This window comes from Vulpes vulpes, chromosome 14, assembly GCF_048418805.1.
Source record: "Vulpes vulpes isolate BD-2025 chromosome 14, VulVul3, whole genome shotgun sequence".
Lineage (NCBI taxonomy): Eukaryota > Metazoa > Chordata > Mammalia > Carnivora > Canidae > Vulpes > Vulpes vulpes.
The window spans coordinates 18,601,323-18,626,410 of NC_132793.1; the positions used below are offsets into that span (position 1 = coordinate 18,601,323).

Consider the following 25,088-nt stretch of genomic DNA (forward strand, 5'->3'; position numbering starts at 1 on the left):
GGGGGGAATCTTCACTGAATAACTGAAGTGGAAATACTCAAAGAATAAATGCCTTGATATGGCTGAAAAGGGGTCAAAAACATAAAGATCTAGGAAAAGCAAGCTAGCTCTTGGTTCCTGAAAAACAGCGGCTCCTGAAAAAAGGACAGGAAACAAGGGTGGATGCGGACTACTCTTTGTTTCAATAAATAAAATCTTTTTCTCTTTCCCATGGCCCGAAAGAAAAGGCCAACACACCAGGTCCAGATGAGATGCTCCACAACCTTTTCTCCTGACAAGTACACTAAACTGAGGTTCTTAAAAATAAATAAATAAGTAAATAAAGTACAAAAAAAAAAAAGTAAAAAACAAAAAACAAAAAAACCCCAACAACAAAAGCCAAGAAAACAGAAACAAAACACTGCATTAGGAACCTCAGCCATCACGAAAAGTTCTAGTCAGAAATACTTTAAAAAAAATTTTTTTTTAAATCTATATGCCCGAGTCCAACGTTTACATTGGAGGGGCCCATGGAGAACTTGCAAACTTTGTGAAGGGAGGTACTAGTACTACCTTTGCAAAGAACACAACTTGGGGGAAAAACAACCTCAAAATATGAAAAACTCCACAAAGGGTGGCTTTAGTTTTAGGACCGTAATTCCCATCATAAAATTCTTACACCCCCACCCTTCACCTTCTCCCCCCCCCCACCACCACCACCACCGCCACCACCACCACCTCCGCCCCCCAAATCAACAGTTGCCGAAGGGTATCTTTCATTCTGGAAACAGAAAAGGAAACAAACGAGAAGCAGAAAGGCAATAACCCCCCAAAATAAAGTTCTCCTTGGGGAAAAAAAATAGCGACCATTCAGTCTCCCACCCTCCCCTCCCCGGTGAGGTCTGTGATTTCCACGGCTCTGCTCTGCAGAAAGCTCTTTCTGGGCAGCTCAAGGAAGGAGCCGAGGGAGGGAGAGAAAGACACACACAGGCACAGAAAGGAGAGGAGAAAAAGAAAATGGCGCAGAGACTAAGTCCCGACTGTCGACAAGGCGACTTTCCCGGGAGGAATCCGGGCCGACAAAGGCTGCCCGAAGCCCGGCGGCGGGCGACCCCGGGTCTCCGCTGCCCCCTCTTGGGAAGGCCGCGATCTGGGGGGGCTGGGGTCCCCGGAAAGGGGGTCCAGAGGCGGCCCGATGGGAACAATGGGGCCGGTGAGCGAGGAGCCGGGACTTAGTCTCTGGGACGCCATGTCTGTCCTCTGCCCGGCTCCGGCCCGGCGCGGGCTGGGCGGCCGGCGGCGGGGGCCCCCGGGGTCGGGGCGGGGGGCACACTCACCATTCAGTCGGAAATCCGCTTCAATCTGGAGGGAGAAAAAGAGGCAGTATGAACAAACAGGCTCCCCCCGGCCCGCGGGCGGCGAGCGCGCGGGGCCGGGGGCCTAGCCCAGCCCGCGCCCGGGGATGAGGAGGAGGGAGGGGCCCCGGGGTCGGCCGTAAGGGGCAGCCCCCCGCCGTCCCTAACTTCGCGGCTTCCGCCCGCGGCCTAGCGCGCCCAGCCCCGCCGGCCGCCCGCCCTGGCCGGGGGCTCCGGCCTGTCAAAGCGGCCGGGCCCGCGCCGGGGGGCCCGGGGGGCGCGGGGGCCGCGGGGGCGCGGGGGGGCGCGGGGCGGGGCCGGGGCGCCCGGAGGACCCGGCCGAGCCGTACCTGGGAATCGTTGTGCAGATGGTCCCCACTCATGTCGGCCGGAGCGGCGAGCGCGGCGGGCGGCGAGGGGCGCCGAGGAGACGCAGACGGTCGGGGCCGGCCTGTGCGGGCGGACGGGGGCCCCCGGAGGCTCCCGGAGGCGCGGAGAAGCGGCGGCGGCTGCGGGCCTGACGCTCCCCGAACGGCTGAGGCGGCGACAGCGGCGGCGACGCGGACTGACTGCCGGGCGGGCGGCGAGAGCGGACCCCAGCAGTTGTGTAACAGCCTAAGTTCGCATTTCGCCTCACTGCGCCTGCGCGGCCGCTTTTAAACGCGACGTCGGCGACGTCAGAGACTCGCGGAAAGAGGCCGAGGGTTGCGCGGCCCGCCCCCCCCGCCCTCCTGCGCTTCCCAAGGCGGCCCCGGCTTTGCATCGCAAGCCCCGCCCCCAAGCCCCTGCGCGCCGCCGTGATTTGCATAAGCAGCCGACTCCTCCCACGGCCGCCCCCCGGGGCAATCTTGCCTTGCTCTCCCCGCGCGGTTTCTCGGAACCCCGTACGCCTCTGCGAGGCAGTGCGCAGGCGCAGCCCGGACGCCGCCCCCGGACCCCGGCCGGCGGCGCGGGCCACGTGGTGGGTCTTTAAAGGCCGCGGCGGGACCGCGGCGGGACCGCGGGAGCCCCGGGCCGAGCTGCCGCCCTGCTGCCGCCCGCTCGCCGCTGCAAATACCGGGGGCGCTCGGGGCCCCAGACCTTTCACCGGCGCTTTGTCGCTCGTGAAGCGGACCCCGATGCCGCCTTGCAGGCAGGAGCTCCCGCCCTAGCCTTTGTCTAGGCCTTCCAACGTGCTGGATTATTTCACTCCGCTTCTTAAAAAAAAAAAAAAAAAAAAAAAATTTTTTTTAAACCAACCAAAGGTCTGGTTTAGCTCCAGTTTTCTGCCGGGTACGTGTAGTCCCGGTCACAAGAGCCCTAATTTCATTCGTTCGTTCGATGAACCTAACATTGAGCATCTCCCGTAAACCAGGAATCAGGCTGAAAAAAACGGTGGTGGCAAAGGGCCAAAGGAAATGGGACCTTGGGGATAAACAGGGCAAAAGAACTGCCGTTAATGGGGCGCCGACTGTGTTGTGTGCTCCGATCTCTAAGATTTTTAGTTCTTCGAATGTAGATGTCAGGCAGGAGGTTGTAGGTCACTTACCCTGACACAGTTTGATAAAATAGCCTCCACGGAGCTGTCGTGTGGATTCAGAGAACACCTCCACCCAGCTAGAAAAGCTCCACCCTGGACATCTTCTTCCTTCCTTTCTAATTAGTCCAGTTGATTGCGTCTGTTCAACCCATCTACCTCCTCTGCCCACGCATCTGTCTAAGTCTGCATTATCTCTTGCGTGGATTATCACAATGCACTCCTAACAACGGCCCCTGCTTCCCTTCTGGCCCTCTCACGAGCTGCTAGCCCGAAAGTAGCCCGAGTGCCCTTCAACACGCCATCTAACATCCCCTTCCCACAATACGTGCTTTCACTCTCGGTATAAAGTGCACAATTCTTAAAGCACCTACGGGAGCCCTGCTACATAACCCGCATCATTCAAGTGTGCTCTTTGTGAATTTTGTCATATCTATTACCACTTCCACTACTTTACTTAATATTTTAAGATTTTATTTATTCATGAGAGACAGAGAGAGAAGCAGGCTCCATCCATGCAGGGAGCCCGAGGTGGGACTCAATCCTTGGTCTCCAGGATCATACCCCGGGCTGAAGGCGGTGCTAAATCGCTGGGCCACCGGGGCTGCCCTTTCCTTAATATTTTAAAGAATCCCCTACTTTATTTAGCTTCCTCCTAAGTAATAATATCTATAAAATAACCATGTCTGCGAAATCATTTACAAATAAATATGGAAAGTGTCCACCCATGGACCATTGAAACGGTCTCTTGTCATATCTAGTTGTAAACATTTTGGCGTTACTTCTTGTGAATCCTTCAAAGTTCAATCTTAATATTGCTTTCTCAAAGTGACCCCCACCCCCACATTCTCTGACTCCTTCTTTCCTCACCCAGTTCTAAGGGAAGTGGTCAGTGATTTTATGTCTGTCTCCTCTGTTGAACCCAAGGCCTATCTCCGTTGATGCTTCACCTCCAGCACCCAGCAACAGATTGTTACAGAAGAGGCATGCAATCAATCAATCAATCAATCAATGAAAGCAGGGTAATACAGTGGTTAGCTCACATATGAAGTCAAAATAACCTACGTGTGAATTCTGCTCAGCTATTTATTAGCTGTGTAATCTCAGGCAAGTTGCTTAACTTCTCTGAGCCTGGTTCCTCCTCTGGACAATGATGATAATGGTGTAATGTTATTAGACTATCAAAAAAAAAAAAAAAAACACAGGGCCATGTGTGTCTTTGAGAACACACAGCCAGTAAGTACAGAATTCTGGATTTAAACTCAGGTCTCCCTGACTCCAAAGCTATGTTCTTTCTCTGAAGCAATCTGCCAGAACCAGTTTCACCTTGCTAATAATGTTGTCTTTTGATAGATTTCCCATCTCAGAATCAGTCCCAGGCTACCAAGTGAGGCATTTTGATCCTATCTGTTTGTTGCAGTTAGGCCAAGAGAATTCAAGGACTGCCTTAAGGAATAACAGGGACTCCTAGCACTACTCTACTGCCAGCCCCCAAAGCCCAGAGAGAATCTGCATTTAATTTCCAGGTCCCACCAAGGATGAATCTGAGTAGGAATAAAAACAGGTCACATACCAAAATGGCATAGCAAGTATGGTCTCAAAACCTACTCAAACCTGTAGGTGTGCAGGCATCTTATCACAGGCTGAATTTCTCTGCCAGCATGTGTGGCTGGCAGTGCACAGAGGTTGGTTGACTTACCCAAGCCCACATGGCCACTGACTCTGAATGTCTCAAACCAGTGTCCTAGAAATGTGGTCCATCTACCCCTAGTACTTGAGAAGACTATAGGTAGTACATGAACAAACACTTTTACTTTGATCGTTGCATATATATTTCCATGTATATGAGGAAAAAAATATTTAATCACCACATCAAATCCATGATTTTAAGGATATAACTATTTAAGATGAGGCTTTTAAAAAGTTGGTCAATTCCTGCATGGAACTGGAGGGTATTATGCTGAGTGAAATAAGTCAATCAATTGGAGAAGGACAAACATTATATGGTCTCATTCATTTGGGAAATATAAAAAATAGTGAAAGGGAATAAAGGGGAAAGGAGAAAAAATGAGTGGGAAATACCAGAAAGGGAGACAGAACATGAGAGACTCCTAACTATGGGAAACGAACAAGGGGTGGTAGAAAGGGAGGTGGGCGGAGGGTGGGGGTGACTGGGTGATGGGCACTGAGGGGGGCACTTGAAGGGATGAGCACTGGGTGTTATTCTATATGTTGGCAAATTGAACACCAATAAAAAAAAAAGTTGGTCATCTGATTTAAATAAAAATATCAACAGCACAGAGGGAACATATAAGACAAACTCCAGGAAGGTCATACGCAAATAAATGAGGCTTGGGAAACACTCTTTTTGATCAAGACTGCTCGCTCACGGACCACCCCAACCCCTATAAAAATAACTATCAGATGACAGCTGATGTTGTAGGCCTGTTTCCAAAGTATGCACTGTGAAAGGTGGATGATTTATAGATATTCCAATAAAAGAAAGGCTCTATACACAAATACATAAATCGTTATGATTTAAAGTGAAACGGGCCTTTTCCCATAGGACTTCTCAGATTTGTTCAATATGCGCAATATATATGTGAATCTTAAAGAGAAGGACATGGCATGCAACATTTCCAAAATGTATGTAGGCTCAGAAACCCTTTCTTCCACACTACATTTTGAGACATGGCTCTTTGGAATGACCAGACCTCAGGCCACCTGATCTAGGTTGTCACCCAAGATCCAGCCTGCATTCATTTGCTTCTGAGTCTCTTGGGATTGTTCTTATCACCTCGGCCCCAACTCTTGGCTTCCAGAACTGAACACCCATAGGATTGTCTGAACAACCTCTGCTTTTCAGGGAACCATCCTTCTGCACATTGTACACATATGTATAAATATGCTGCTGTCCCTCTGGCTACAATTGTTTGACCCAGCTGACTCAAGATGAGTCACTCTGATAAACTTCCTTGGGACTTTGGAACTGGGAGGGAGAGAATGGTTTGGTCTCTGTTCTTATGGATGGATCTATAGTATATACATTGGGGAGGTGTCCTGGTGGTATTTTCTATCAAGAGGGCCAGAGAAACCCCAGGAAGGGGAAGAAAAGGAGGAGGAGAAGAGAAGACCCTGATGGAGTTCAGGACTCTGGTTCCTCCTATCTCCTCAGGCCTCCTTTTACTCCCATACCCGTACTTTTTTTTTTTTTTTCCCATACCTGCACTTTTGAATAAATTCCCCCCTTTTGCTCAGTTAGGCTCCAATAAGTCACTTAAGACCAAGAACCCTGAGTAATACTCAGTCCTAACCTACATTCAACTTCTGGGCACTGTCAAGGCTTCTGTCATCCTTTGGCCCCAGCTGTGGATCCCTGATGTTATGGCACCTGGACACCCTTCCCAGCATTTTGACCCTGGAAGTTGGCACAGTCTCAACTCCACCAATTCTTAGGCAACAGTATCTTCTGGAAGTCCTCCCTGCCTGTGGCACCTTGTCTAAGGCCCTGCTACCCTTTTGGAATTTGGACACCCTCAAAAAAGAGTCTGCTTGACAATCTCCCAGAAAGGAGACTTAGGCTAGCAGTCCCAGTACCAACCAGAAACACCTCTGCCTGCTGGTAGAGGCTCAGCAAAGGTCGAGATTTGTGGAATAAAAATAAAAGAACTAACAGGAAAACTGGCAACCCTTGAGCCACAGAATGATAGGACAGCAATAAGAATGTAGGAGCCTGGCCATGTGGCTCGGGATGAAGAGGAGAGTCCGCTTTCACGTACTCCCTTTATCTTCCTCTAGAAGACATCCATTCTGTGATGAGGACATTTATGCATTCAACCACTATGCCATGAAGAATGTAGGAGTAGGGACTTCGTAGTAGATAGGAATTCACTATACCATGGGAATAAAGATATTAATAAGACCTAATCCTCATTTTGGAGGAGATCCTAGTCTGATAATGAGACAGACATATTCCCCAACTGTTACCATAAGGTACAGGGAAGAACAGGGAAGAGGGGGGCCAGCCACCAGTTGCTATGGGGATGCTGGGGTGGGGGAAGCACATCCACTTCACCAGGGTGGTGGTAGGGGTAATGTTATGAAAGGCTTCCAGTTGGATGCCATTCCTGAAAGATGAGGGGAAGGGGAAGGAGGGGCTGGCCTGTGCAATAGAAGGGAAGGTATTGCAGCCAGAAAAGCAAGCTATGCAGAGGTAGAGAGTCATAGGCCTGAGAGTAGCTGTGGTCAGAATGAAGCAAAGGGTGCACCAGGGGAGGAGGCTGGGAAGGTGGAGAGGCCTCTCCCAGTGACTGCAGAGCCACTTCAGAATGAGCAGGCATGAGAACAACCAGGGGCAGCAGAGTGGGGACAGTCTGGCAGAGCTGGCCCTGGAGACAGTCAAGTCGGGAGGCCAGGTGAGCCCGTTGCAGGTGCTTCAGAAGCTTCATTAATCACGGCAGATCAGGGATCCCTGGGTGGCGCAGCGGTTTGGCGCCTGCCTTTGGCCCAGGGCGCGATCCTGGAGACCTGGGATTGAGTCCCACGTCGGGCTCCCGGTGCATAGAGTCTGCCTCTCTCTCTCTCTCTCTCTCTCTCTCTCTCTATCATAAATAAAAATTTTTAAAAAAGTAATATATTTTAAAAAATCATGGCAGATCACTTGGAAGGACTGTGAAGATGCAGACTGACACAAGGGGATAGCCCAAGAAGAAGTTGTGATGGTGACTCTCTCCGATGTTCCCTCTCACAGGGTGTGCCTGCTGGGATGTCCTGTGGCTGCTCAGCGCCAGCTGCCTCCAACCCAGGAATGGCAGGTGTGAAGAAGCAAAGAGGCAGAAACCCAGGCTCTGGGAGTTATTGGAAAATTCTGGGAGCGAGAGAAACCTCAGGCTGACTTGGCATGACTCTCTGAGAAAAGGAACAAAAGTAGCAGCCTCACTTAATAACCAGCAGGTGAGGGGTACCTGGGTGGCTCAGTGGTTGAGTTCCTGCCTTTGGCTTAGGTCATGATCCTGGGGTCCTGGGATCAAGTCCTGCATCAGGCTCCCTGCAGGGAGCCTGCTTCTCTCTCTGCCTCTCTCTCTGCATAATAAATAAATAAATAAATAAATAAATAAATAAATAAATAAATAGGTTAATTTTAAAAATCCTTAAAAAAAAAAAACAATAGGTGACAGCTTAGCCCAAGTCAAGGTTTTTTTTAAGATTTATTTGTTTATTAGAGAGAGAGAGAGTGAGCATGTGAGTGGGGGGAGGGGTAGAGGGAGAGGCAGAGAGAGATAATCTTGAGCAGACTCCCCACTGAGCATGGAGCCTGACTCAGGGGGAGATCCCGTTACCATGAGATCATGACCTGAGCTGAAATCAAGAGTGGGACATTTAACTGACTGAGCCATCCAGGTGCCCCAAAAATCAAGCTGGAAATCCGTTCCTGCCTTGTTTCCCATCCCTTCAACGCTGTGGATCTGACTTCCATCCTAATCCGAGAATTCCTACTTTCTAAATAGTATAGCCTTATTTAAAAAAAAAAAAAAAGTATAGCCTTATTTTCATCTACTTCCTTGCAGCACTCAGTGAAATGGATGGGCACATTCTCTGGGCCCATTCCCTCTGGCTCCAGTAACCACGAATTCTCTTGGTTGTCCTCCTACCTCTGCAAATGCCACTTTCTGACCTCTTCCTCATCACCCAGTGCATTGTAAACATCCCCAAGGCTTCTGCTATCAAACTTTTCTCTCCTACACCCTCCTCCTAGAAGCTTTACAGATTCCATATCGACTTCTGTAGATAGCCTCTCAAGTGGGTATCTCTAATCTTGACTTCTTTTTGGAGCTACAGAAAAATCTGCCCATCTGCCTATTGCATGCTGGATAGCCCTCACAGTCCCCTGCTCCTGAGTTCAACTTTTCCCTGAACCTACCTTTCCCTTCTATGGTCACTGCTTGGTGAAATAGTTCCACCTGCTCCCAGGCTCTCAAAGCCTGGGAGCCTCTTGAATTGATCCTGTCCTCCACATCCCATTAATGACTACAACCTCTGAGAATTGGCCAAGACCTATAATTATTTGTCTCTCATTCCCCACGATCCTCATGTCACCTGCTCCTTCACTGCATCTCTGTCTCTGTCTCTCTCTCTGTCACACACACACACACACACACACACACACACACACTCCAACTACAAGTCAATTCCTTTGCCTACTGCTAGAGATTTAGCCATGAACTAGACAATGTAGTCCCTGCCCTCAGGGCCTGGTAAGTGGGACAGACAAGAGGCCATGTAATTGCCATCTACTACAATAAGTGCTTTGGGGTTAAAGTATAGTATGTTTGCTCTAGGAGCCCTTTAGAGGAGCTGTCATCCCAGTATTGAGGAGACAGGCAAGGCTTCTCAGTGGAAACATTTAAACTGAGGCCTGAAGGTGGGAACAGAAGTTGATCAAGTGAAGGTTAGGGAGGATAAAAAAAGGCAAGTGGAGATAAGCACTAGAGACTGAGGAACAGGTGGGCAAAGACTTGGAAATTAGGCAGAGTATGGTTCACTGGAGGAGCTTTTGATGATTCAGGGTGGCTGAGGAACAGAGTCTGGTAGAGTGATGAGAGATGAGACTGGAGGTGTAAGCAAGGCCCAACTCATGCAGGGGGTTTTGTGTTGGTTAAGGAGTTTGGAATTTATCCCGAGAGCTATGGGGAATCACTGATGAGTTTTAAGCAACAGAGGGACATAGACAATGTGCATTTTAGGAAATATTACCTACAATATAAAAAATGGATTTGAGGGATGCCTGGGTGCTTAGCAGTTGAGCACTTGCCTTTGGCTCAGGGTGTGATCCTGGAGTCCCCGGATTGAATCTCACATCAGCCTCCCTGCAGGGAGCCTACTTCTCCCTCTGCCTATGTCTGCCTCTCTCTGTCTCTCTCTCTGTCTCTCATGAATAAATAAATAAAAATTTTTAAATGGATTTGAAGTAGTCAAGATTGGAGGCTTTTAAAACCATAGTAAGAAGGTTGATATTGTCATCTAGGCAAAAATGATGTTGATGATGGTTCCCATCCAAAAGGCCATGAGGACAAAGAGAAGTGCATGTATTTGAGGGATATTCATGACAGAGGATTGTTGTATCAACAATTGACTATATGTAAGAGAAAGGCAGAGGGGTATATCAAGGATATGGATGGAGATGTCATTCACAAAGGCAGGGAACACTAGGGGGTGAAATGGTTTGGGAGAAAGATGATGAGTTCAGCTTTGTACATTCACTCTAAGGTTAGCCAAGTCAAGATGTCTAGTAGGCGTTTGAATATATGGGTTTGGAATTCAGAAGAGTGTCAGCATAGAGATGATACCTGAGGTCATTAGACTAGATGAGATCATCTGGGAGGGCCAGGAAGAGCCTAGAAGAAAAGCCTTATTTTAGGGATGTGCCTGAGTTAGGAAGTGAATAGAAGATGAGGAAGTAGAGCACGGCAAGTTTAGACAAGTTGTTCAAGAGGTTTAGCTATAAACAGGAGGAGGAACCTAATGCAGTAATTAGAATAACCTGAGGTTAAGAGGGGTTTTGTTTGTTTGTTTATTTGATTGTTTGAGAGAGCACAGGGGGAGGAGCAAAGAGGGAGGGAGCAGGAGGAGGAAAGAAACTCAAGATGACTCTGCTGAGCCCAACACGGGGCTCAGTCTCAGGACCCTGAGATCATGACCTGAGCAGAAACCAAGAGTTGAACCCTTAACCAACTGAGCCACACAGATGCCCCTGTTAGTCTGTTTTATGATGCGCACTACATACTCATAACTAATAAAAGAGTCTGTTGGTTTCCAGTTCAGGGTCTTTTGAATCATTCCCAACCCCTTTGACAAAGTGCTAGCACAAGTGAAACTGATATGCCTCCTTATCTTTCTGGGTGAGATAAGGAGGCAGGTCCCTTTGGAGGAGACACCTCTTTTTTGCCTCTCAGAAGCTATAGGCTGCTTCAAACCTCACCTTCAATATTCTGGAGCCATTCCCACCAGAACTCACTGGAGGATTGACTCAGAGAACCCGTTTTTCAGGATGGCTCATCCAAGTCCCTGGGGATATTCTCCTCCCAACGGGCAGGGTCCAGTCGTGCATGATCTATCTCTACCTTTCCAGGACTCTGTTGCAGGTACTGAGGAAGTGGTCTGCTGGATACCAGCTCTGGTGATAGAGCTAGAGAAAGATACCCACAGCTCAGGGGATGGACTGTTGCTTCTCTGTTTCTATGATGATGCCATTAAGTTCTACTAAGTTTTCCAGGTACCTGTTTGGTGCTAGGCTCTGGTAGTTCTGTGATGGCCTACAGAACCACAGTCAAGAGGAGATGTGTAAATAAAGCATCAATCACAAGACAGTGTTCTGGGAGCTTTATAAGGTGGTCCTTGGCGCTGGGAAGCCAGGTAGACTCTTCCATGGGAGCCCCACCTCAAAGGTTTGATTGGCAGAAACTGGCAGAAAGCTCTAACTGTCTCTACCAACCCTAAGCCTGGGGGGAAATGGCAACACAATCTATTTCAAACTGATTTTTTTTTTTCCTCTTCAGACTTTTCCATTTCTGGGGAGCATGTGTCTTCAGAACTGAGAGGCAGAATGTCAGGAAAATATTTGCACAAAACCTTACAGAATGTCCAAGTCTAGCCTTGGAACCCTCACCTTAAAAGCGAGAGAGGCCACCCTTGCTGAATGTTGAAAGACCCCTGAACTTGATCCTCACACCTCTTCCCTTCCTTCTCTCACTATCTCACCCATTCCTTTGGCTTTAAATAGCAATTACCTACAGAGAAGTCCTAAGTTCATACCTGTAATCAGGACCTTGCGCCCCACCCCACCTTGGACTTGCCTATCCAGCAGCATACCCAGCATCGCTGTTTGGATTTCCAATGGGCTTCTTAAACACACACCTCAAATCCAACTCCTATCTTTCTTCCCACATTTGTCCCACCCTGGGTCTCCCTCATCACAGTTAATGGTTCAGACCAAGCCTTCGGAGTCACCCTTGACTTTCTCTTACCCACCTACTCCCATCTCTGATCTGTCAGCAAATCGAGTGGACACTCCCTTCAAATATCCAGATGCTACACATCTCTCCCCATTCCCTCTGCTTCCACTTTAGCTGAACCTTCGTCATCACCACCTGGCTTAGTGCCAGAGCCTCCAAACTGGTTTCCCAGCCTCCACATTGTCTTTCCGTGGAACATCCTCAGATCAAGGATTCTCTTAAAATGTGAGAGCCTGTCATTGCAAAGCTCAAACCTCTCCAGTGGCTCCCATCTCACTCTGGATAGAAGCCAAAAACCTTACATTGGCCCCCAATGCCCTACCCCGCCTGCCCCCCTCCATAGCCCCCTGACCACATCCGCTAGTGCCCTTCACCTTGACCATCCCTCTCCAGGCACATTGACCTGCTTGCAACACGTATCACATACTACTCACCCTCCCACCTCAGCACCTGTGCAGTTGAGGATCTTTCTGCTCTCAACATCCTTCCCCCAGAAATCTCCACGGCCTACTGCCCACCTCTTTCAGATCCTTAGTAAAGAATTTCCTTTTCAGTGAGACTTTTTCTGACTACTCTGTTTAAAATCACAACCCCCTCCTCTCATCACTTCCTCACTTTTAATCTCTACTTTCTCTGTTACCAAGGCACTTGTCACCATTTAAACTACCAAATATTTTACTCATTTGCTTATTGTTTTTTCCTCCTAGAATATAATCTTGACAAAGGCAGGGATTTTTTGTTTGTGTAATTTAGTACTGAATGTCTAGCATCTACAGCAGTGCCTGGCACACATAAGGTACTCAATTAATATTTGTTGAATAAATTAATTAATCCTGGGCTGCAATGAGCTCCTGGCACGTGTCAAACAGGGGCCTGGAATGTGCCAGGAAACTCCTTGTAGTGAGCAACATGATTATCATTTTGCAGATAAGGAGACAGAAGCTTGGAGAAGTATGAGTGTCCTTCCTCCCTGTTCCCATAGCAACCTGTGCATGTCCCCAATACCTATCATTCTGCACTGTCATGGACCATTTCCTTGGACAGATGTAAGGCATTGGAGGTCAAGGACCATCTCTTAATCATTTTTGCATCTCTAGCACCTAGTAGAGCGCTGGGCACATAGTAGATGCTTAAGAAATATTTGTTGCATGAATGAATGAATGAAATCAGGACACAAACCCTCAACTGTCAGATCGCAAGGTCTCTACTCACCCCACTCTACCCTGGGATATCCCTAAGACAGCTACAGAACAGCTAAGTTCCCTTCATGGAAGAGTGCCTGTCTTGCACATCCTTAACCACAGAACCAGAAGTATTTCAGATGGAGAACACTGTATACTAGCTGACAGTTTTTCCCCATCACACCAGGCAAATGGAAAGTATTTCTCCACTCAATCCCTCTGAAGTTCCCTAGACACATGGTCAAGCTCTCTTTGTTCCACCTCCTACCCTCTACATCTGCAGTCTGCCACACAATTTTCCCCAACTTCAGCTGCTGGGTTGGGCTGCCTGCCCATCCATCCACTCACCCAGCCTTCAGCCAACAGCCTCTGCAAACCTTCTCCAGGCCACGGGGGTAACTGAGCCAACTACCTACCCTACCCCCACCTCACTGTGAGTTCAGTAGGTTTTCTCTGAGTCTCTCCTTTGCCTCTTCTTTCTAGACTCTCCTGCATCCCCCAAACCCATGTCTTAGCTTCATGGAGATGGCTCGTTCCATCCGTGGATGATTGTGGGCCTCCTCTCCCACCTGCTTCCCATTCTCTAAGATCAGTAATTCTTTTTTTAAAAGAAGATATATATATTTTAAAGATTTTATTTATTTATTCATGAGAGATACAGAGAGAGAGGCAGAGACACAGGCAGAGAGAGAGAAGCAGGCTCCACGCAGGGAGCCCGACATGGGACTCCATCCCGGGTCTCCAGAATTATGCCCTGGGCCGAAGGCAGGAGCCAAACCGCTGAGCCACCCAGGTGTCCCTAAGATCACTAGTTCTTTTTTTTTTTTTTTTTAAACATTTTATTTATTCCTAGAGACACACAGAGAGAGAGAGGCAGAGGGAGAAGCAGGCTCCATGCAGAGAGCCTGATGCGGGACTCGATCCAGGGTCTCCAGGATCATGCCCTGGGCTGCAGGCGGCCCTAAACCGCTGCGCCACCGGGGCTGCCCTAAGATCACTAATTCTTTTTTTTTTTTTTTTTGTGGTCCTAGATTACCTTTTTATTTTTTTTTTATTTTTAATTTTTTATAAATTAATTTTTATTGGTGTTCAATTTACCAACATACAGAAAAATACCCAGTGCTCATCCCGTCAAGTGTCCCCCTCAGTGCCCGTCACCCATTTCCCCCCACCCCCCGCCCTCCTCCCTTTACACCACCCCTAGTTTGTTTCCCAGAGTTAGGAGTCTTTATGTTCTGTCTCCCTTCCTGATATTTCCCACACATTACTTTTCCCTTCCTTTATATTCCCTTTCACTATTATTTGTATTCCCCAAATGAATGAGAACATACACTGTTTGTCCTTCTCCGATTGATTTACTTCACTCAGCATAATACCCTCCAGTTACGACAAATACCCATCATTTGCTTCAACGTGGAAGATCACTAATTCTTAAACAACTGTGGGGGAGGTGTCATAGACGCTTTTCAGAAACTGATGTGGGGGATGCCTGGGTAGCTCAGCAGTTGAGCATCTGCCTTTGGCTCAGGGTGTGATCCTGGAGTCCCAGGATTGAGTCCCACATCAGGCTTCCTGCATGGAGCCCGCTTTTCCCTCTGTCTATGTCTCTGCTTCATACTCTGTGTCTCTCATGAATAAATAAATAAAATCTTTTAAAAAAAAAAGAAACTGATGTAGGCTATAGGCTCTCTCCTTCCAAAAAAACACATATATTCCTAAATGCAGCTTTTTGTATGGGTGTTCAAGTACATCCCAATTAAGAACTCCTCCTCTAGATGATCTCTTTTTCCTTCTCCCCTCCCCTCTAGATTTCTGGTTGTCGTTGGCTTCCATATCAATCTACTCAGTCTCCTTTCAGAAGCAGAAACTTCTCCCTACCATATTATTATCAATACCATTATTGTTATTAACAGCAGCTACAAGATTTGAACATTTTTCATGCATCACCCAATTTTACCCTCTCAACAACCCCAAGGGGAAGGAACTATTATTGTCCTACCTTTCCAGATGAGAGAATTGCTTGGTCATATGGTTTGCCAATCTCCCCACCCCCACCCCACTGAGCTCTAAGTCTATGGTTTCTTTCCTCTGCCCCATGATGTGTTTCCTATTTGTTATAAACTGCTCTTTACTCTGACCTCCCCTATCTCCACCATATGAAGCCTACCTCCACCCCCCACCCCATGATGTGTTGCATGTTTTTGTTAACTGCTGCATGGTTAGTTTTGGTTTCTGGTTTTTTACCTCCACATCTTTACCACCTGAAATGCACTTTTTTTTTTTTTTTTATCACTTCCCCCAATCCTCTGAAACTCCCTCTCTCTCCTCTATCCATCCACGGCTTCAACTGACCACAGGTGGCTTTTTTGCAGTTGTTTGAGCACATGTGAGCCATGAAAAAAGTTTCATTTCCCCTCCCACTCTCAGCCCAGCTGTGCCAGTCTCTGTGATCTTTGCTGGCCCTAAATGGGACACTACAGCCACTTCTGACAGAAGGCCTTGGCACTTCTGGGACTGCCACACCCAAAATCCAGGTAAGAGGAAAGGAGGGCATATGTAGTTGATCACCAACTTTGTACCAGGCCCGTGCTTGGCATGGGGACACTGAACCCAACCTATAAAGGCCCTAGCTTCCAGGTTCTTCCAGGTATCCTATTGATGGCAACCTGGAGACTTTAAGATGATTGATCTGAATCCATCTGCCACCTGTCTATGGATGGCTAAGAGTCTCCAGCATGGCTAGCATCCAGCTGCCAGCTGAGCCAGCAAAAATGTTGTTCAGACCCTACCCGAGAAACACCTGGCTGTTGATTAACATCTTCCTCCTCAGCTCAAATCTTAGAACAGCTGGATAATTTTAGTTGTGTTAATCATAGTCACACTTTTGTTCTTAGTGTGATAAAGTAGTATATCATCACAAAAGCAATTTCTAAAACTGTTTATCAAAATGCAGTCTACATACAAATAAGTGCACATATCAAAACTATGCAGCTTGGCCGAATTTTCACTGACTGAACATCTGTGTAACCTCCACCTAATCAAGAAACAATTTGCTAGCACCCCACACTCCCTTAGTGCTTCCTTCCTATCATTACCCTAAGGTAACCGCTGTCCTGATGACTTCTAATAGCACACATTGGTCTTGCCTGGTTTTGTCTACAAGAGCAATCGTATTTTTAAGATTTTGTTTATTTATTTGAGAGAGAGAGAGTGAGAGCGTGGATGGGGGCAGGGGGTAGGGATAGGCAGGAGAAGGAGAGAATCTCAAGCAGACACCACACTGAGTGCAGAGCCCGATGCAAGGCTTGATCTCACAACCCTGAGATTGTGACCTGAGCTGTAATCAAGAGTCAGATACTTAACTAACTGAGCCACCCAGGAGCCCCACACAAAAGCAATTTTATTTATTTATTTTTAAAGATTTTATTTATTTATTCATGAGAGACACATAGAGAGAGAGAGAGAGAGAGAGAGAGAGAGAGGCAGAGACACAGGCAGAGGCAGAAGCAGGCTCCATGCAGGGAGCCCAATGAGGGACCCAATCCAGGGACTCCAGGACCACCCTGGGCCAAAGGCGGGCACTAAATCACTGAGCCACCCAGGGATCCCCCAAAAGCAATTTTATTTTATTTTATTTTATTTTATTTTATTTTATTTTATTTTATTTTATTTTATTTTATTTTATTTTATTTTATTTTATTTATTTTTTATTTTTTAATTTTTTCCCCAAAAGCAATTTTAAAAGAAGTGGACCATCTTCTTGTTTACCCTGCGGCACATATTTTGATTGATTGAGGATTGATCAATTCAGTTAGTCACTGACCAGATGTCAACTATATGCCAAATGGATCAAGAATCTTCTGAATTGAGGGGCACCTGGATGGCTCAGTCAGGTAAGCATCTGATTCTTGATTCCAGCTCAGTTCATGATTTCAGAGTTGTGCAATGAAGCCCTGCATTGTACTTCACACTTAGCAGAGAGTCTGCTTGGGATTCTCTCTCTCCCTCTCTCTCTGCCTCTCCCATCCCCTATAAATCAATCAATCAATCAATCAATCAATCTTAAAAAAAAAAAGAATCTTCTGAATTGAACCAAGGGCCTGTAGCCTTTAAAGGCCTTTAGCTATAAACTGACCTTCTATTGGGGCTCTGGAATCTCAAAGTATGTTCTTAATAAAGGGCCCAACACATGTCTGCATGTGCATCTGATCACTTTCTCTATAGTTCAAATTCTCATGCCCACTGCTATTCTTTTTCTTTTTTTCTGTTTAGTTCTGAAGGAGTGAAATTAGAGACTCTAGAAAACACTCTGTGCTCCAGAACTCCAGCCTTGATCACTCCTAGTGGTGGAGAAATCATGATCTCCTAAAACTATTTATTGCATTTTCCAGGCAGATCAGACAAATTAGGTTTTGTTTTTTAGATTCTATTTATTTATTTATTCATGAGAGACACAGAGAGAGAGGCAGAGACATAGGCAGAGGGAGAAGCAGACTCCTCGAGGGAAGCCCAATGTGGTACTCGATCCCAGAACCCTAGGATCATGACCTGAGCCAAAGGCAGACACCCAACTCACTGAGCTACTCAGGTGCCCCCGGACAAATTAGTTTTTAAACTATTTAAACACACACACACACACACACACACACCTGGAAAACTTTCTTGTTTGAGCTCAAATATGCTATAAATTTTTGATCATGGATTCTAGCCCTGTCTTCTGTAGCCTCCCACAGTTAGTTAATTCAATAATCAGGCTTTGGGTGCTTTCTCTGTGCCAGGCTCAGAGACGCATGAGGTGGGCTTCCAGCATCCTGAATTCTTTCTGTAGGGACCCTGGGATTTATTGAGTCAGGGAGGTGGCTAAACTAACATTTACCAAGGAACATTCTAGTGGATGCTAATCCCCAGAAATACTTTATGAAAATAGAGCTCTGAGCTCAAATGAGTTGGGTAAATTCTATATACTCTGGTCTGTTTCTCGTATCACATCTTACTTTAGCTCGGATAAGACTCTGGGAGGTTCTGAAGCATAGAAATCCTATTTCACTTTGTCAATGTTTTCAAGACTTATTTGACTTAGGATCCTTTTTCTATAGAATGCCTATGAATATTTCTCAGGATTAGTGTCCCATAGAACAGGACACAGGCCAATTAGCTTTAGGCATCCTCCAAAAACTGCACTGTCCAATCTGGCAGCCACCAGCACGTGGGGATATCAAACACTTGAAATGTGGCTAGTCCAAACAGAGACGTGCTGTGAATGTAAAATATACAGATTTTGAAGTCTTAGTACAAAAAGAAAATTAAACATCCATAACTTTAAATTGATTATATGGGGGAATAAGACTATTTTTATTTTTTATTTTATTTTTTAAAGACTTTTATTTATTTATTTTTAATTTAATTTTTTTTTAAAGAAATGGGCTTCTTTTTTTTTTTTTTAAAGATTGTATTTATTTATTCATGAGATACACAGAGAGAAAGAGGGCAGAGACACAAGCAGAGGGAGAAGCAGGCACCATGCAGGGAGCCTGATGTGGGATTCGATCCTGGGTCTCCAGGATCACACCCTGGACTGAAGGCGGCGCTAAACTGCTGAGCCACCTGGGCTGCCCCAAGAGTATTTTTTAAATACCAGGTTGAAATGTATTATTAAAATTAATTTCATCTGTTTCTTTTTCCTTTTGAAAATGGGATTACTAGAAAATGTGTAGTTATCCATGCAGCATGCATTATATTTCCATTGGAGAATGTTGCCCCAGCCTTCTCTGCCTGTCATTAAGGTTAACTTGGCCTACACGGGGGCACATGCAGGGGAGGGGCTGGTGGCGTCATGGAGGAAGTACAGGGGAACTGTGGGAATTCATTGAAGGGGCAGCTCATGAAGCCTAAGGGGGGTGGTCAGGAAGTGGTGACTAAGCTGAGACCTGAAAGATGAGAAGGAGTTAGCCTGGGGAAGGCAACAAAAATAGCATGTGCCAAGACCTTGAAGTGAAAGAAGAACTGTGGGTATTCCAGGACATCTGAGGCATGGGGGCAGAGGGTAGGGACTGACCCAATATGAGACCAGAGAGGGCAGCGAGGGCCAAGATTTGTTAGGGGGTGGGTGGCTGGGAAGCTGAAGTAAGAGGTTTCTCTTGAGGATACTGAGAAGCCACTGAGGATTTTCGGTTGGGTGATGCTAGGCAGATTTGCATTTCAGAACGATCCCCCTGATGTTAGGATGGGACATAGATGGGTATAGAGATAGAACTGGAGGCAGAATGGCTGATTCTGAAGTTATTGGAGTTATCTAGGAAGGACACAATAAAGGTCTGGACAATGCTACAAATCCTGGAATTACGGAAACCCAGTGTCTGGGAGGGAGGGTCAGAGTTGGGACCATGGTCCAGGCTGCTACTTGATGGGACCAGGGGAGAGGGTGGAGTCAAGGATGATATTCTAGTTTCTGAGTAGTAAGGCTGTGATGGGGCACAGAAGTCTGTGGGAAGGGAGGGTGGTGAGTTTAGGATCATTCCATTGGGTTTGGGAAGCATATGGGGTATACAGATGGGCATGCTCAAGGCAAAGTGGATTTCCGGGTCTGAGCTCAGAAGACAGTTTCATGGTGAAGGAGGGTGACAAGAAACACCTCCTCTATGAGCCTCAGGTTCCTTATCTGCAAACTGGGGATGTGATCCACTTCTCATAGTGTGATGAGCAGATGATGTAGTGTGTTGAATATGCCTGGTACTGCACAGGCTCACAGGAAGTGTTTAGAGAATATTGGCTCTATCATCCCCATTTCCTACAGGATTCAGCCCATCAAGACTTTGTAGCTATCGTTTGGCTCTCCAGTACCCACGGGCCTGCACCTGTGTTTTTGAAGTTTCCAATGCTAGTGATAGAAAAAGTTGCTGGAAAAAGTTGGGGACAAGGGAGTGAAGGTAGCTTGCCCTCCCTGGGTAGCCCTAGAGTTGTAAGGGACTGAGCAGTCAGTGGTGTGAAATGAAGACTCTGTACTGGCTCCTGGCCCCCACCCTGCCCAGCAAACCAATAAGCCTTGCTGTATGCTAAGTTCCAGTTTCTTTATGGGTTCAAGGAGAAGCCTATCAGCTGGCCCCTCCTCTGGTTCTGTATCTGCCTTCTTGCTCCCAGAAAGCCTCTTTCCTTCTCTTGACCCACAGAAGACATCACTTCCTTGAAGATTTGGCTCACTGTGGGCCTCCTGGCGGCTCCTTCCTGGGGCAAAGGGCCAAAATCCTGACAAGATTAAGAAGAGGCTTTGGGACTGGGCCAGGCTGGGAAAACAGGAAGGATGACGAACTAAACCCCCCTCCTTCTGGGGCTTGTTTATTCCAGTTTTTCCTCAGCTGAGTTTTCTGAACACACAGTAACCCTTGACTTTTCATCCAGTGCCCAGCCTCTGGCCCCACAGCACCAAATGCACCCTTTGGTCATGAAGCTCATGGGACGGGCTTGCTCCTGTGCCCTCTTGGCCAACTGCATCAAACTCCTGGAAAGCAGGACAAGCACAGATATATCCTTACTAAGTGCCTACCACAATGTTCCCCAGAAAAAACTGTCCTGTCACACAAGACTCTCCATCCCCCCAGGGTAAGCAATGTTCTTCCCGTTTCCAGCTGTGGAAACTGAGGCTCAGGGCGGTGACCCAAGTCACTCAACGTATTGGCGTTGGATCCAGAAATGGGGAAAGATGGAGGAAAGAAAGGACATCCTAACAATAAAGAGCATATCTTTTGGGGCACCTGGCTGGCTCTATTGGAGGAGGGTGGTTTCTTGATCTCGGGATCATGGGTTCAAGTCCTACATTGGCTGTAGAGATTACGTAAATAAATAAACTTTAAAAAATAAAAAAGAGCGTATCTTTTGGAGGCTGACTGAACTCAATTGGTTTGGATTCTGACTCTGCCACTTGCTGCCTGTGGAATTTGGGCAGGTTCCTAGTGAGAGGCCGGGTGGGGTAGTGGTTCAGAGCACAGGCTCTGGAATTAAATGTCAGTTCCTCCATCTGCTTGTTATATGACCTTGGGTGAGTTTCTTCGCCTCTCTGCACTTTACTTTCCACAGCTGTAAAACAGGTTAATAATAGCTTCTACCACATCGACTTGTTGTGCGGATTAAACGTGATAATCCATGTGGAACACTTAGCACAGTGCTTGGCCCATGGGCCAGCTCCATCCATGTCAGCTACGGGAGGCATGGACACAGAGCTCGTTGACTCTGGCTGCCACCTGTTCCCCAGCCTGTCACCCACCAGTCGCCCTGGGGGCTCGCTCAGCCCTCCACGTGTGGTAGGCGCTTACTGGCATGCCGACAGGAGGAGTGCTTGGGAATTGACTCAGTGTTTCTGAAAACAGGCTTCTGACAACGTGTGGGAATAGGATTCCGAAGGAAGATGATTTTCAGGAGTTTCCCAACCAACCGGCAAGTGATGGCTTTTTGCACGCTAGTGCACACTTTAAATATTTCCAGACTCTTTTTTTTCTCTCTCTCATTGTAGAAGAAACTTATTCTCACTGTGGCCTCTTCAAATGTTACATAAAGATAGAAGGCAGAAGGGTTAAAAGTCCTAAGGAATCCTGCTTCAAAAGGGGTGCCTAGTGTTTATCTGAGGCATGTCCTTCCAGACTTTTCCTATGCCTACGCCTAGTTTTTGAGCTCTGCTGTGGGGCCCACTCTATTCCGTGTTAGACACTGCAGGGCCCCCGCAGAATGGAGATGATTGTCTGTACCTTAGGGGCGGGCACAGTTGGGGCGGGCCACAGAATTTCATGGAACACTTAATCAGCAATTAAAGCCACCATTGTACCCATGACTCATTCTCCTAGCACGCATTTACCATTCGGTGCTCTGAGACCCGGAAATGACGAATCAAGGTCCTAGTTGGCTTCAGAGAGAGAACTGAGATTGAATCTGCAAGACCCTCTGGCGTATCCACCCCCTGATTCTGTTCCTGTCGGGCAAGACTTGGCAAGAGGGCAGAATGGGTAATACCACCCCTGCCCCTGAGAAGACCATACTCCCTCTGTTTGGGGAACTGAGCCTAAGGAGCCAGGCGGGCTGGTCTTACCACAGGCAGTTTCTGTGACCTTGGGCAAATTACTTCCCTTCTCTGCGCCTCAGGTTCCTCACCGAATAAGGAGACTCTTCCTGCCTTGAAAGGTACTTTCTTCATCCATTCATTCAATGGTTCATTCATTTATACACCCTCTTATTTTCTAAGAGTGTGAGGGGATTACTCAGTAAACATGGCCATCTAGGGGGAAAAAAGAGTTGGGTCCTACGTAGATTGTGTTACTGTTCAGCAAATATTTACTTCCTCCAGCCGTCCTCAGAGTGGGAAGATTATACTTCCGCACTCTGTTGATGTTGGACTTGGCCACGTGACTTATTTTGGCTAAAAGAGTATGTGTGGAAGAGGCCAGCCCCAAGACACCGAGTATTTCCATTTGCCCATCTTGAGCAACTGTCCTCGGCCATGAGAACTGTGAGTCCCAGGTACTGGCAGCTACTCCAGCCTGGATTCAGAATGAGAAGACACGTGAAGCAGCCTAGAGCCCAGCTCAACTCAGCCAAGGGAGCCCTCATGAACCCCGGCTGACCTGCAGACCCCTGGGTGAGAGAAGAATGTTTCTCAGAGTACATTGAGTTTCTGGAAGCTGTTTTTTTGTGGAGCATTGTTGCACCAAAACCTGGCCGATGTGGATACCTAGCTCACTCCTCACTCTGACTTTAGCTTGGATCCGAGGAAGGATTCTCTGACTGGGTAATACTTGACCTGAGATGGGAATGTTGAGAAGGAGCTAGTTGTAGGGCCATTTCGGGGGAAGTGTTCTAGGCAGAGGGAATAGCAGCAACACCATGGTCCTGAGGCTGGAGGAATCTTGGCCTCTTCAACAATAGAATTAAGGCCAGTTGGCTGGATTGTTTGGTAAGAGAGAGGAAAGAGGTCTGAGCTCTAGACTCACATGTTCAATGGGGAACTTCACATTTCTACTTGGAATCTAGCAGACACTTGGAACTCAAAATATCAGCCCCAAAGCTGAACTCCTGATCTTCTCCTGAACCCATCCTTTTCTTTTTCATTTCCCTATCTCAATCCCCCTCCTACCCAGTCACCCAAACTGGTAGGCTGGACCTCATCCCTAACTCCTCCCTCTCCCTAAACCCCCACAATCCATCCTCAAGTATTTCCACTTCTACCCTGCTCACTCTCTCAGATCTGTCCACTTCTTTCCACTTCCATGGAGATTATCCCAGTGGAAACCACTACCATCTCTCGCTTGGACGACAGCATTAACCATTTCTGGTTAGTGGAGCTCTGGGTAATGGACCAATGCTGTCTCCATTCTTAGCCTCCTCCAGCCAGTCATCCACATGGCAGTCAGTGGTCTTATTTAAAAACAAAATATCTCTCTAATAAGTGAAAGATTAAACAAACTGTGGCACAACCATACGATGAAATATCGTCCAGCTATAAAAAGGAGTGAGTTATGGGGCACCTGGGTGGCTCAGTTAGTTAAGTGTCCAGTTCTTGATCTCAGCTCAGGTCTTGATCTCAGAGTCATGAGTTCGAACCCTGCATTGGATCCTACTTTAAAAAAGAAGAGTCAGTTAAGTTCTGGAGATAGATGATGGTGATGGTCGCACAACAATGTCGATATACTTAATTCCACTGAATTGTACATGTAGAAATGATAAACTTTGTTATGTATATTTTACACCTCCCCTCACACACAAAAGAATAAATTTCCAAACCATGGAAAAACATGTAGGAACCTTAAATGCATATTGCTAAGTGTAAGAAACCAGTCTCAATAGGTTACATACTATCTGATTCTAATTATATGACATTCTGGAAAAGGCTAGACTGTGGGAGCAGTGAGAGGGAGGATGTGGGGGGAGGGCCAGGAGAGGGATGGATAGGTCAAGCACAGAGTATTTTTAGGGCAGTAAAACTGTTTTGAATGATATTGTAATGCTGAACCTGTATTGTTATACATTTGTCAAAACTCAACAAACTATATAATGCAGAGTGGACCTGAATGTAAGGCATGAACTTTAGCCCATAAAAACCCCCACAAAAACAGACACATCAAGTTTTATGTCTCTTCTGTTTATTTTATTTTAGCTTTTATTTATTTATTCATGAGAGACACACAGAGAGAGACAGAGATATAGGCAGAGGGAGAAGCAGGTTCCCTGCAAGGAGCCTGATGCAGGATTCGATCCCTGACCCTGGGATCATGCCCTGAGCCAAAGGCAGATGCTCAGCCACTGCACCAACGAGGTGCCCCCATGACTCCTGTGTTTAGATTTTCCCTTCCAATCTGGCCTACAAAGGTTTGGTCCTCTTTCCCCCTGGCTTATTCCCTGCTACTCTTTGGAGCACAGTGTAAATGCCACTTCTGAGAAGCTTTCTCTCATCCCTCAAAGTAGATCAGTCCCTATCATTTTACCAGCCCCATAGATTCTGTTTTTCAACTCTGCAGCATTTGCACATTTTTAGTGAGACAGTTAACTGTATTTACTTGAGTAATGGCTGTCTGGTAAGCCCCACGAAGGCAGAGGTCATGTCTGTCTTCACCACCCTCTTATTTTTAGTGCTGGGCTAGTGCCTGGTCCATAATAGAGCTCAGGAAATGTGTGGCTGGACACAGTTTCAAATAAAAAGGTCATATATATTTCCATGTATATGAAATACCCAGAATAGATAAATCCACAGAGACAGAAAACAGTTTGTTGCCAATGGCTGAGGGGAGGGAGGAAATGAGGGACTGCCTAGTGAATGTGTCCTTTTGGGGATGAAATATTTTGGAAATTGATATGATGGTTGTATGAGATTGTGAATATACTAAATGCTGCTGAATTATATATATATATATATTTTTTAAGATAGATTTATGTATGTAGTTTGTATATATGTATGTATTTATTTATAGAATGTGCCAGTGGTGGGAGGAGCAGAGGGAGAGAGAATCTCAAGCAGACTCCCTGCTGAGTGCAGAGTGTGGGGGTCAGTTTCAAGACTCTGAGATCTTGA

At 46.8% G+C, this 25,088-nt stretch overlaps 1 protein-coding gene across 1 annotated transcript in view; it reads right to left on the reverse strand.

The window, feature by feature from the left end:
* Window positions 1–1,983, reverse strand: part of TOP1 (DNA topoisomerase I) — an 89,597-nt gene extending 87,614 nt beyond the window's left edge. The window contains exons 1-2 of the mRNA XM_072735856.1: window positions 1,685–1,983; window positions 1,317–1,341 (exon numbers count right to left, since the gene is read on the reverse strand). Of these exons, the coding sequence (XP_072591957.1) occupies window positions 1,317–1,341; window positions 1,685–1,717 (58 nt within the window). The 5' untranslated portion in view covers window positions 1,718–1,983. The remainder of the gene's footprint in view (window positions 1–1,316; window positions 1,342–1,684) is intronic.
* Between the last annotated feature and the right edge of the window lie 23,105 nt (window positions 1,984–25,088).